Genomic DNA, 12,420 nt, shown 5'->3' on the forward strand with positions numbered 1-12,420 from the left:
GAAATTTCACTGGTCTTTTGAAACCATTTTATGATACAACCACGAGACAGTACCTACTAATTACTGCAATTTCTGGCATGTCATAACAATCAGTACTTTCATCTTCCAGAACACCCAATAAAAGTTCAGACTCTCTGGATTCAAGACCCTCAGCTGTGTTAGTCCTCCCAAAAATATTTCAGCCATTGATTTTGGAACTCTGCAGCTTTGGAATTACAGACAAGCTTATGTTTATGGCATCAAAGTTTACTCACCTAATCACAATACAGGAAATGACAGTGCCTATAAAAGCATAGGTTAGGATTGAGCCCAAATTGCGGAAGAATTGCCTCTGTTAAAAAAAGATCAAAGATGGCACATAACATTAATGTACTGTTTCAGAGTGCATCCTAATAGCGAGTCAGATCATCTCACAGTCATTCTCAACAGCATCTCACCTTCTCAAGGGCAATTAGGGATGGGTAATTAATGCTGGCCTAGCCAGTGACGCCCACATCCCACAAACGAATAAAAATAAATCAAATAATAGAATATCCTGGCAATTATAAACACTGTAGTTATAGAATCAGAACTGGAAAATTTAGCTAGATGGGACAAAGTCATGCTTCTCCCCATTTCAATTTCCTAGTCATGTGCCTATCATTAAAGGCCATCCTTCACCAGAATGCAGATGCTTGAGGACAAAGAAGTGCATTTTCACCTCCTTTATTGAAGCTCCTGGTAGCTAACTAATGAATATCACTGAGACAGGCCCTGGAACTACTGTCTTCAACTCCACTACAAAATAGAAAGCAACAATGGGGAGAGTGAATGGAAAAGAAAAAATACTATGAGTAGGGAGAAAATATATCTGCTTGTCTCTTTAATTTTTTGCTCTGAGTTTTAGAATAGACAGTAAAAGCTTTGTTATCTGGCACTTTACCAACTAGAAATCTCTCTTATCCGGAATTTACAAAATCTTCCAAGGCTTGTCTCCCAATGCCGAGTTTTCCCGATTGCAGCCGATTGTTCTCAGCATTACTGCACTGTATTCAGTGATGCTGCCGATAATCATCTTAGTAGTGCTGCCAGCAGTCCATCGCATTGCTGTGCTGTGCTTCTGCAGTATCACAATTTATTTCCCCATCACCTTCTATATCTAATGCTTTTGTGTAATTTATACGTTAAGTTTAATGGTCCTCAAGAATTCTATGCATCTTTACTGCCTCAAGATTTCTATATTGTACATCTTCTTCATCTTTGCATGTAATCATTTCTCTTAAAATTATCATTGCATTGCCTTGGTAGTACAACTCTTGATTAACCAGGATTTGTAATTATCCAGCACCTCTCAGGTCCAGCCCATGCTGGATAACAAAGCTTTTACTGTATTTCTAAAGTGCACAGGCACCAGTCACCCTCTGGTACCTTGGCCTAGTATCTATTTATGTGCAAGGTTAGATAAGGTATTTAATTACATAGTCCTACCCTCACCCAATACCAATACCAACAATCCTGCTGTATTTTGCAGCAGGAATGACTGAATAGCAATCAGAATCAGGAACCCCAGTGGCTGATACTCCTCTCCCTCACCCAAGAAAAGACATCCACTCGTAGGTCTCTAGCTCAGCCAACTCAGCATAGATTGAAACCAAGCCTAGGACCTCCCAGTCAGTATATAGCTTCTAGTTTTACCAGCTGAGGCAGTGGACAGAAGAAAATAGACACTTTTAAACACAGTCTATACATCTAAATGACTTAAAAGAACACTGACTGAGAAAGTAAACTTCTAAAAGAATATTTGACGAGGGCAGGCACTGTAAAAGTCACTTTAGAAATGACCCTGATTTTAAACATTCGCGCCCTTCAGAAACTAAAGTCCACTGTTCTCACCTTCTTCAGACTGTACCCAGCGTAAAATATTATCGGTGGTAAGAGGACATTGAAGAAAATTTCTGAATCAAATGTGACCTGAAAAATAAGAGACAGGATGAAATATGTCACTGCAGCCTTCCAACTGGCTGTGTTGAAAATTCACATTCTTACACCACACACACCCAAGTGGGAAATTGGATTTTGGATAGCAACTGGATTATTTTCTCCAATTCCTCAACTATTCTGTGCATATTTGAGTGTATACTGTTTTGTCCGGTTCACCTATCACCCCTGCGCTCACTGACCTGCATTGGCTCCTGGTCAAGTGTCTCATCCTTGTTTTCAAATCCCTCATGACCTCACCTCTCCCTATCTCTGTATTCTCCTCCAGCCCCACAACCCTCCAAGCTATCTGCGCTCATCTAATTCTGGCCTCTTGTGCATCCCTGATTATAATCATTCCACTATTGGTAGCCACTGCACCTTCAGTTGCCTAGGCCTCAAGCTCTGGAATACCCTCCCTACACCTCTCTACTTCACTTTCCTCCTTGAAGACAACTCTTAAAGTTTACCTCTTGGACCAAACCTTTGGTTTTCTGACCCAATACCTCATGTGGCTCGGTCGCATATTTTGTTTTATAATGCTACTGTGAAGTGTCTTGGGACGTTTTATTACGTTAAAGGCGCTATCTAAATATAAGCTGTTGTTGTGTTGAAAACTACCAATTAATAAGAAACAGATCCCATCAATTTCTCAGTCAGCAAAGATCTAGTGGCAGTGGAAGATGATGATGCATTTAAAAATTAAATCCAACCAGAATATTAGACGTGTAATATATTTCACTCTAAAATCTTTCATCAGTCATCGGTATTTACAGTGACAAACCAAAAACTCTTTTATACACCGATGAATGCTAATACTTCATAGTTTAAATCTGGTCAGCACAATTTTAACACTGAATTACTCAAACAAGCTTCCTTGCAAAATATGTTTGTGGATATTTATTGGGGGGAAACTGCTATTAAACTGACAGTCAGAGGCCTGGGCAAAGAAACGCACCGTTTCAAAGTTCTGGCATTTTCTTCCCGGTTAATACTGCTGTGAGGTTTCCGAGTGTGGAGAATGTTTTGAATGTGCAAAATTTTATAAGCTTTTTTATTTTGTAGACTTTATGACCTGGCATACGCTGCCACTGTTGCACTGTATCACTCGGGTTGGTTTTATTTGCTTTTCACTGACGCATACGCTTATCTTGCACATTATTTATCACTGTGCTCCTGGAATAAACTGATGAAGGTTGGAATCATTCCATTCTTTGGCTTACATGCACAAGCTTGGCTACAAAAACCATTCTGGAGGTTATGTGAGCACTGAGTTCCTATCGATAAGGAACTTCTTACAAAATAGAAGGAAGGACAAGGAAATATAGGGGATGGGCAATAATAATGCAAAAATTACACCATTTATGCCAGACACTGCCCTCTGCACTGAATGCATAGCATCTATTAACTGCAGATTATTTTCATAGCACTCCTTTTAAATCAAATTGTGGTGCTAGTAAAAACATTTCTCATTAAAAAAGCCATCATGCTCACTAATATCCTTTGAAGAGTATTCAAAGCCAGCTGGCCGCAACCAATTACTTTGCAGGGCAACTTCACCATTGCTTTTGCAATACAGCATTTTATCTCTACTCACACACACTCTCACAAACGCATCACTTCCCAGCTGAAAATCTTTAATCCCAGCCAGTGTATCCTCATTCCACAACTCCCACAAGCCTCTCATGTCTGACAATACAATTCCAGTCCCTATGAGCCGCTTATCGCGATAGCAGAATGTTAATCTTAATCCCCAGTTAATACCACGCATCTCACCTAGAACCGGGTCATTTTAATCCCGAGTTTTTTTTAGCAGCTGTAAGAAACTGTAATATGCAAGAAACTGCAATATTCTTGATTAACCTCGGAACTTGTGGTTGAGACTTGCGTAACCTATCCAACCCAGAGGCATCAACAGTTTGGATGAGATGCAAAGTGCTGTTTGCTATAACCAGTTGCACAGAAACTTGACCAAATGTCTAGCTTTGCAAGGCCAAAGGAGACTTTTCCAAGTAAAATATCTGCTAAAAGCTGCAGGCTACTTTTTCACAAACACAAGAACCTCTGGACTGTGATGGGAAACAACACTTTTTGAGGCCTTCTGTCATAAAAGAGAGCGAAAACAACAACCGCACTGCAAAGATTACGCTTGTGGAATGCCAAGTTGATTAGTGTGTAGAACCTCAGTATGGTTTCAATTGTCTGATAAGATCAGAGAATATTTGGGTCTGGATAACCATTATGAACAGCTCTCAGCATAAGTGGTTGGTAGCAGGTGAATAACAACAAGGAAGCTCTGAAAGTTAGTGTACAAATTGGAGATGAGATGTTTCAAGAGAGTTATGGACAACAGCCCAGGATGAGATAAGGAAAAGATAATGTAAAAGCTTGGTTGATCAGAAGGGATGTGTAAAAGCTCTAGAAACTTGTGGAGGATGGACAATGTCAGGGTGGGTTTAACTCCATGGTTTAAACAAGAATGCAACATTGTAACCAAAAGCAGATTTTGATAGGGCAGTAAGGCCCCTGTCAATGGAACATTCATGGCCACTTTGGAAAGGAAGGTATAAAGATTGTTGTAAAGAATGTTTTAGCACTGCATTTGGAATACAGGTATTTGGCCAAATCACCTAGAACAGAAAGTTCAACTACCAAGTTGTTTGACTCGGGCTGATTGTATGTATAACTCTTAGTGTATAACTCTTCGTGAGACTCTTGTACAACTATTGGTGTAAACGCCATGGTTTTGAATCTGCTTGAGTAAACTTACCACTTTAAGAAAAGCTAGTATCTTGAGTGATTTGTCAATATCTTTTCATTCTCGGGTACAAAATTAAGTGAGTGAGGTTTTACAGAGTCACATTTCCCAAACCTTTGCAGTCTCTGCCTCATCGAAGTCATAATGGCCTTGCACTTCACTGCAACAAAGTCTCATCCATTAGCCGAACCTAAGGTTGATTGCCATCCTTCCATCTACGAAAGATGGTGAACACGCAGCAAACAACCCATTCAGATGGGGTGTCTTCTCTTGGTGCACCTTTGCTGATGGCTGTGAAGACCATTCTTTGAGAGGCAGGTTCTGTCTCAAGTGCCGCATGTGAAGCTGCCAAGTGACGCTATTGAGTTGTTGTTTTTGATGTTTGCGCCTGTTGCTAAGATACTGTAGCAACTGGTCATTGTGGTAGTGCACAGCAGTGCACAGGATGTGTCACCATTTCTTTCTTTCGCCAGCTCGTGACTCCCAGGTGCGATAGTTGACATTTAAGGCCTTCATGTCATGCTTGCAAGCATCCTTGAAGTGGAGCTTTGAGCACCCCACTTGTCATCTGGCTCTGGCTACCTTACCATACAGAATGCGACCGTCTTACATCCTGCAGATGTGTCCAATCCACCAAAGCCACCTCTGTTTGATTAGTACCAACACACTTGGGAGCTCTGCCTCTGAAAGGACTGCCACATTTGTGATGTTGTGCTGACTGGATATACCCATAATGCCTGTGCTTTCAGCACCTTGCTGGGTGGCTGTGAAACATGGGCAACTTACTGCCGCCAGGAAAACAAGCTCAATAACCTAAAAGTATCAGCACCATAATCTCCCAAATGGCAATCTAGCTCTCAACCCCAATATTTACTCAGTTAGAATGACTAAAATATCTCAAGGTCACTGAAGTCATCCAGTCATAAAGCATGCAAGTCTTACACTTTTATTCAATATAAAATGACCAATAGAAACATAGAAAAATTTACAGGACAGAAGGAGGCTATTCAGCCCATCATTTCTGTAATGAGTTCCTTTTTATGTTGTCTGATGCAATATGAACGAGATGTGTGGAGTCCAGTTGGTTGAAGATCGTTTAGTAATAGCTAACTATTATGTACAGTACAGAGCTAACTATTTACAGAACCTTACTCTGGGTGTTCCAGTTGCAGAGTGACTCTGGCTCCAAGTCACATGACTGCATCCTGGTCCTTAGCTCATTAGCATACTAAGATCTTAAAGGAATATCACCCTTAAAGGCAATCATACAACATCCCCCTTCTTTCCAAAGATAAGTCTCATATGCCAGAAGTAAAAACTCATGAAATTAGATATCAAAATTATTTACACAGGGAGAGAGATAGTGGCGCAGTGGTTAGCACCGCAGCCTCACAGCTCCAGGGACCCGGGTTCACTTCTGGGTACTGTCTGTGTGGAGTTTGCAAGTTCTCCCTGTGTCTGCATGGGTTTCCTCCGGGTGCTCCGGTTTCCTCCCACCGCCAAAAGACTTGCAGGTGATAGGTAAATTGGCTGTTATAAATTGCCCCTAGTGTAGGTAGGTGGTAGGGCATATGGGATTACTGTAGGGTTAGTATAAGTGGGTGGTTGTTGGTCGGCACAGACTCGGTGGGCCGAAGGGCCTGTTTCAGTGCTGCATCTCTAAATAAATAAATTAATTAATTAAAAAATAAAATAAATTTTAAAAAATAAATAATTAATAAATAAAAGTCCATATGTCGTCTCGATGGTTTGACAACTCTTGCTCAGGAAATTTGTGTCTCATCTGTTGCTGTTCTTTGACGCTTCTCCCTTTCTGCATGCAGTGTCTGTTGCTCTGCCTTCAGCCTGCTAACATACTTTTCTCAAGATGACCACTTTTGGGATCTTGTCATTCTTGGAAAGTTCCAGCACCTCATCTCGAAGAGCCAACAGACAATGCTTCAACTCATTCCTCCTCTGCCGCTTCAGGGCATTGCATGTCCTTCGCCTCTCCTCATCCTCCACACCAGAAGGCATGGGGCTCAAGGTCGAGGACTTGTTGGGGGAGGAATACTTAGTCTCACGGATGTACCTGTCCATTCAGGCTCGATGTGGTGCTGGCAGTTCTCTAGAGAGCAGAAGTAAAGGTACAGCATAGTTGTTCTGTTGCTGGGTTTCAAGACTGCACCATTGATGCTAGTCAGAGTCGGCGAGCGGGTTCCAGGCCTTGGAGATTTACCCTTGGCAATACTCTCGTGGACAGTTATGATGTTGAGGTCCTTACACGCTGGTAGTCCTGCCACCACGGGTCCGCTCGTGTCTACTAGGTGGAATGTTTGTGGTTTCCATGCCGACTTGCCGTGTTTGCATTGCATTTGTTAATGTGCCACTGCAAGGGATCGGTGACCCATTGTCTGCAGATAACTTGGCAATTCTTGGTTGTATCATTGTTTTCCAATGACTCCAGTGCATATCTTTTAGGATTCAGACTGGTAGGATATTTGCACTAGTGCCGGTGTCAATCTTGACCCTGAGTATATGTTTGCCAACTTTCTTTGGGCACGTGATGTTGATAGTGGTGAAAGCTTCCAGTTGTTTGACTTCATCAACATGATGTGTCAGGTTCACAATGTGGAACACCTGTTCGTCTTCTGGCTGAGAATTACTTCTCTGAGACTTGTCTCAGGTCTGTTTCTCTGTGGATGTCATGTATCGGCTTGTGTTTACGCCAATCTCTGGAGCTCTCCTTGCTGCTGTTGCCCTGTTTCTGCGCTTGTTGTCTGTTTGTCTGTGTCATACTGTGACTTCTGGCTGCGTATTTGGAGCCAGATTTCTTGCATAGGCAGGCCCAGTGTCCTTTTGCACTGCACGCCTTGCACAGGTCTCGAAATGCGGGATAACTTTGCGGTGAGTGGGACAAACCACAGTTACGTCACAGCTTGCTTGCTCTTTTAGACCTGTAAAAAGGGTACGGCAATTATCATGGGGGATTTTAATCTACATGTAGATTGGTCGAACCAGCTCAGTCAGGGTAGCCTTGAGGAGGAATTCGTTGAGTGTATCCGTGATAGTTTTCTTGAACAGTATGTAATGGAACCGACGAGGGAGCAAGCTATCCTAGATCTAGTCCTGTGTAATGAGACAGGAATAATTAATGACCTCATAGTTAGGGATCCTCTTGGAAGGAGTGATCACAGTATGGTTGATTTTAGAATACAGATGGAGAGTGTGAAGATAAAATCCAATACCAGGGTCCTGTGCTTGAACAAGGGGGACTGCAATAGAATGAGGGAGGACTTGGCTAAAGTAGACTGGAAACAAAGATTTTACGGTGGGACAGTTGACGAGCAGTGGAGGACTTTCAAAGCAATTTTTCAAAGTGCTCAGCAAAAGTATATTCCAGTGAAAAGGAAGGACTGGAAGAAAAGGGGTAATCTGCCATGGGTGTCTAAGGAAATAAGGGAGGCTATCAAATTGAAAGAGAAGACATACAAAGTGGCCAAAAGCAGCATGAAACTAGAAGATTGGGAAAACTTTAAAGGTCAACAGAAAGCTACAAAAAGAGCTATAAAGAAAAGTAAGATAGAACATGAGAAAAAACTAGCACAGAATATAAAGACAGATAGCAAAAGTTTCTATAAATATATAAAACGAAAAAGAGTGGCTAAAGTAAACGTTGGTCCTTTAGAGGATGAGAAGGGGAATTTAGTTATGGGATATGATGAAATGGCCGAGGCATTGAACAGATATTTTGTATCGGTCTTCACAGTGGAGGACATTAATAACATGCCAGTAATTGACAAAGAGACGAACGTAGGTGAGGACCTGGAAACAATCATTATTACGGAAGAGGTAGTGTTGGGCAAGCTAATGGAGCTAAGGATTGATAAGTCTCCTGGCCCTGATGGAATGCATCCCAGGGTACTAAAAGAGATGGCGGGAGAAATAGCAGGTGCACTGGCGGTAATTTTCCAAAATTCGCTGGACTCTGGGGTAGTCCCAGCTGATCGGAAAACAGCAGATGTGACGCCACTGTTTAAAAAGGGAGGTAGACAAAAGATGGGGAATTATAGACTGGTTAGCTTAACCTCTGTAGTGGGGAAGATGCTTGAGTCTATTATCAAGGAAGAAATAGCAGGGCATCTCGATAGAAATTGTCCCGTTGGGCAGACGCAGCATGGGTTCATGAAGGGCAGGTCATGCTTGACAAATCTTTTGGAATTCTATGATGACATTACGAGCAAGGTGAACAATGGGGACCCAGTGGATGTGGTGTACCTAGATTTCCAAAAGGCTTTCGACAAGGTGCCGCACAAGAGGCTGCTGCATAAGATAAGGATGCATGGCGTTAGGGGTAAAGTATTAGCATGGATAGAGGATTGGTTGACTGACAGGAAGCAGAGAGTGGGGATGAATGAGTGCTATTCTGGTTGGCAATCAGTCACTAGTGGTGTGCCTCAGGGATCGGTGTTGGGACCGCAATTATTTACAATTTATATAGATGATTTGGAGTTGGGGACCACGTGTAGGGTGTCAAAGTTTGCAGATGACACTAAGATGAGTGGCAGAGCAAAGTGTGCAGATGACTGTGAAACTTTGCAGAGGAACATAGATACATTGAGTGAGTGGGCAAAGGTCTGGCAGATGGAATACAATGTTAATAAATGTGAAGTCATTCATTTTGGTAGGAGTAACAGTAAAAAGGATTATTACTTGAATGGTAAAAAGTTGCAGCATGCTGCTATGCAGAGGGACCTGGGTGTCCTTGTGCATGAATCGCAGAAGGTTGGTCTGCAGGTACAGCAAGTAATTAGGAAGGCAAATGGAATGTTGTCCTTCACTGCTAAAGGGATTGAGTTTAAAAGCAGAGAGGTTATGTTGCAGCTGTATAAGGTACTGGTGAGGCCGCACCTGGAGTACTGTGTGCAGTTTTGGTCTCCTTACTTGAGAAAGGATATACTGGCACTGGAGAGGGTGCAGAGGAGGTTCACTAGGTTGATTCCGGAGTTGAGGGGGTTGGTTTATGAGGAGAGACTGAGTAGATTGGGATTATATTCATTGGAATTCAGAAGAATGAGGGGGGATCTTATAGAAACATATAAAATCATGAAGGGAATAGATAAGATACAAGTAGAGAGGATGTTTCCACTGGCAGGTGAAGCTAGGACAAGAGGGCATAGCCTCAAGATTAGGGGGAGCAGATTTAGGACTGAATTAAGAAGGAACTTCTTCACCCAGAGGGTTGTTAATCTATGGAATTCCTTGCCCAGTGAAGTAGTTGACGCTTCTTCAGTAAACGTTTTTAAAGCTAAGGTAGATATCTTTTTGAACAATAGAGGAATTAAGGGATACGGTGGGAGCGCGGGTAAGTGGATCTGAGTCCACGAAAAGATCAGCCATGATCTTATTGAATGGCGGAGCAGGCTCGAGGGGCCGGACGGCCTACTCCTGCTCCTAGTTCTTATGATCTTATGGTGCTGGTACTGTTGGCTGCCCTTAGTGCTTGCAGATGCTGTTGTCCAGCTACAATGGCTTTGTATTTCCTGCCATCTTCCAGCAGTGCTTCAATGCTGTGAGCTTTCTTTTTCCCCAAAATATCTTTCTGAAATGCTTCAATAGGTGTTGATACAATCACCAGTTCCATCATTCAGTCTGACGGCTCAGCTTCTGAGATGTCGCATTCATTGCCTGCATCTACTGATGAACTGGTCTATTGATTCCTGTGGCTGTTGCCTGTAGGACATCAATTCCAGGTGGTGAATTCTAAAATTCACTCATAATTGGAGTTGATCTTCCAGCACTTTCCATATCTTTGCAGGATCTTTCTGGTCCTCTTCAGATGAAGCACCTTCAGCCAGAAGTGCCGAGTTGATGATCCATCAACTCCTCCTGAAGTCCCCAGCATTACAGATGCCAGACTTCAGCCGATTCGATTCACTCTGCGTGATATCAAGAAACGACTGAATGCACTGGATACTGCAAAGGCTATGGGCCCTGACAATATTCCGGCAATAGTACTGAAGACCTCCAGAACTTGCCGCACTCCTAGCCAAGCTGTTCCACTACAGCTATAACATTGGCATCTACCCTGCAATGTGGAAAATTGCCCAGGTATGTCCTGTACACAAAAAGCAGGACAAGTCCAACCCAGCCAACTACCGCCCCATCAGCCTACTCTCAATCATCAGTAAAGTGATGGAAAGCGTCATCAACAGTGCCATCAAGTGGCACTTGCTTAGCAATAACCTGCTCAGTGATGCTCAGGTTGGGTTCCGCCAGGGCCACTCAGTTCCTGACCTCATTACATCTTTGGTTCAAACATAAACAAAAGAGCTGAACTCAAGAAGTGAGGTGAGAGTGACTGCCCTTGACATCAAGGCAGCATTTGACCGAGTATGGCATCAAGGAGCCATAGCAAAACTAAGGTCAATGGGAATCAGGTGGAAAACCCTCCGCTGGTTGGAGTCATACCTAGCGCAAAGGAAGATGGTTGTGGTTGTTGGAGGTCAATCAGCTGAGCTCCAGAACATCACTGCAGACGTTCCTCAGGGTAATGTCCTTGGGCCAACCATCTTCAGCTGCTTCATCAATGACCTTCCTTCAAACATAAGGTCAGAAGTGGGGATGTTCGCTGATGATTGTACAATGTTCAGCACCATTTGTGACTCCTCAGATATTGAAGCAGTCCGTGTAGAAATGCAGCAAGACTTGGACAATATCCAGGCTTGGGCTGATAAAGTGGCAAGTAACATTCGTGCCACACATGTCCCAGGCAATGACCATCTCCAACAAGAGAGAATCTAACCGTCTCCCCTTGACATTCAATGGCATTACCATTGCTGAATCCCCCATTATCAACATCCTAGGGGCTAACATTGACCAGAAACTGAACTGGACCAGCCATATAAATACCGTGGCTACAAGAGCAGGTCAGAGGCTAAGAATCCTGCGGCAATTAACTCACCTCCTGACTCCCCAAAGCCTGTCCACCATCTGCAAGGCAGAAGTCAGGAGTGTAATGGAATACTCTCCACTTGCCTCGATGGGTGCAGCTCCAACAACACTCAAGAAGCTCGACATCATCCGGGACAAAGCAGCCCGTTTGATTGGCACCTCATCTACGAACATCCATTCCCTCTACCACCAACACAGTGGCAGCAGTGTGTACCATCTACAAGATGCATTGCAGCAACGCACCAAAGCTCCTTAGACAGCACCTTCCAAACCCGCGACCTCTACCAACTAGAAGGACAAGGGCAGCAAATGCATGGGAACACCACCACCTGCAATTTCCCCTCCAAGTCACACACCATCCTGACTTGGAACTATATCGCCGTTCCTTCACTGTTGCTGGGTCAAAATCCTGGAACTCCCTTCCTAACAGCACTGTGGGTGTACCTACCCAACATGGACTGCAGCAGTTCAAGAAGGCGGCTCACCACCACCTTCTCAAGAGCAATTAGAGTTGGGCAATAAATGCTGGCCTGGCCAGCGATGCCCACATCCCATGAATGAATAAAAAAAGAGGTACTGATTCTGTGCAATTCCTCACTTCCAACTACTATTAGTATTTTTATAACCTGTTTCTCTGGTTCTACAATTACTTGGTCTGTAAAGCATAACTGCATTCTTTGCTTGAACAATTGGAACTCAGATAGGATATTAATAGCCTTCCAGTTCATTCTGGGGAGTTTGGTATCCATCTTCCTGCCATTATTTTGCTTTAA

The 12,420-nt window shown here is 43.1% G+C and overlaps 1 protein-coding gene across 3 annotated transcripts in view; it reads right to left on the reverse strand.

The window, feature by feature from the left end:
- LOC137375409 (sodium/hydrogen exchanger 9-like) overlaps positions 1-12,420 on the reverse strand; it is a 490,009-nt gene that overhangs the window by 386,442 nt on the left and 91,147 nt on the right. For all 3 annotated transcript variants that reach the window (XM_068042592.1, XM_068042593.1, XM_068042594.1), the window contains exons 3-4: positions 1,873-1,950; positions 255-331 (exon numbers count right to left, since the gene is read on the reverse strand). In XM_068042592.1, coding sequence (XP_067898693.1) covers positions 255-331; positions 1,873-1,950 — 155 coding nt within the window. The remainder of the gene's footprint in view (positions 1-254; positions 332-1,872; positions 1,951-12,420) is intronic.

Source organism: Heterodontus francisci, chromosome 11 (genome assembly GCF_036365525.1).
Source record: "Heterodontus francisci isolate sHetFra1 chromosome 11, sHetFra1.hap1, whole genome shotgun sequence".
NCBI lineage: Eukaryota > Metazoa > Chordata > Chondrichthyes > Heterodontiformes > Heterodontidae > Heterodontus > Heterodontus francisci.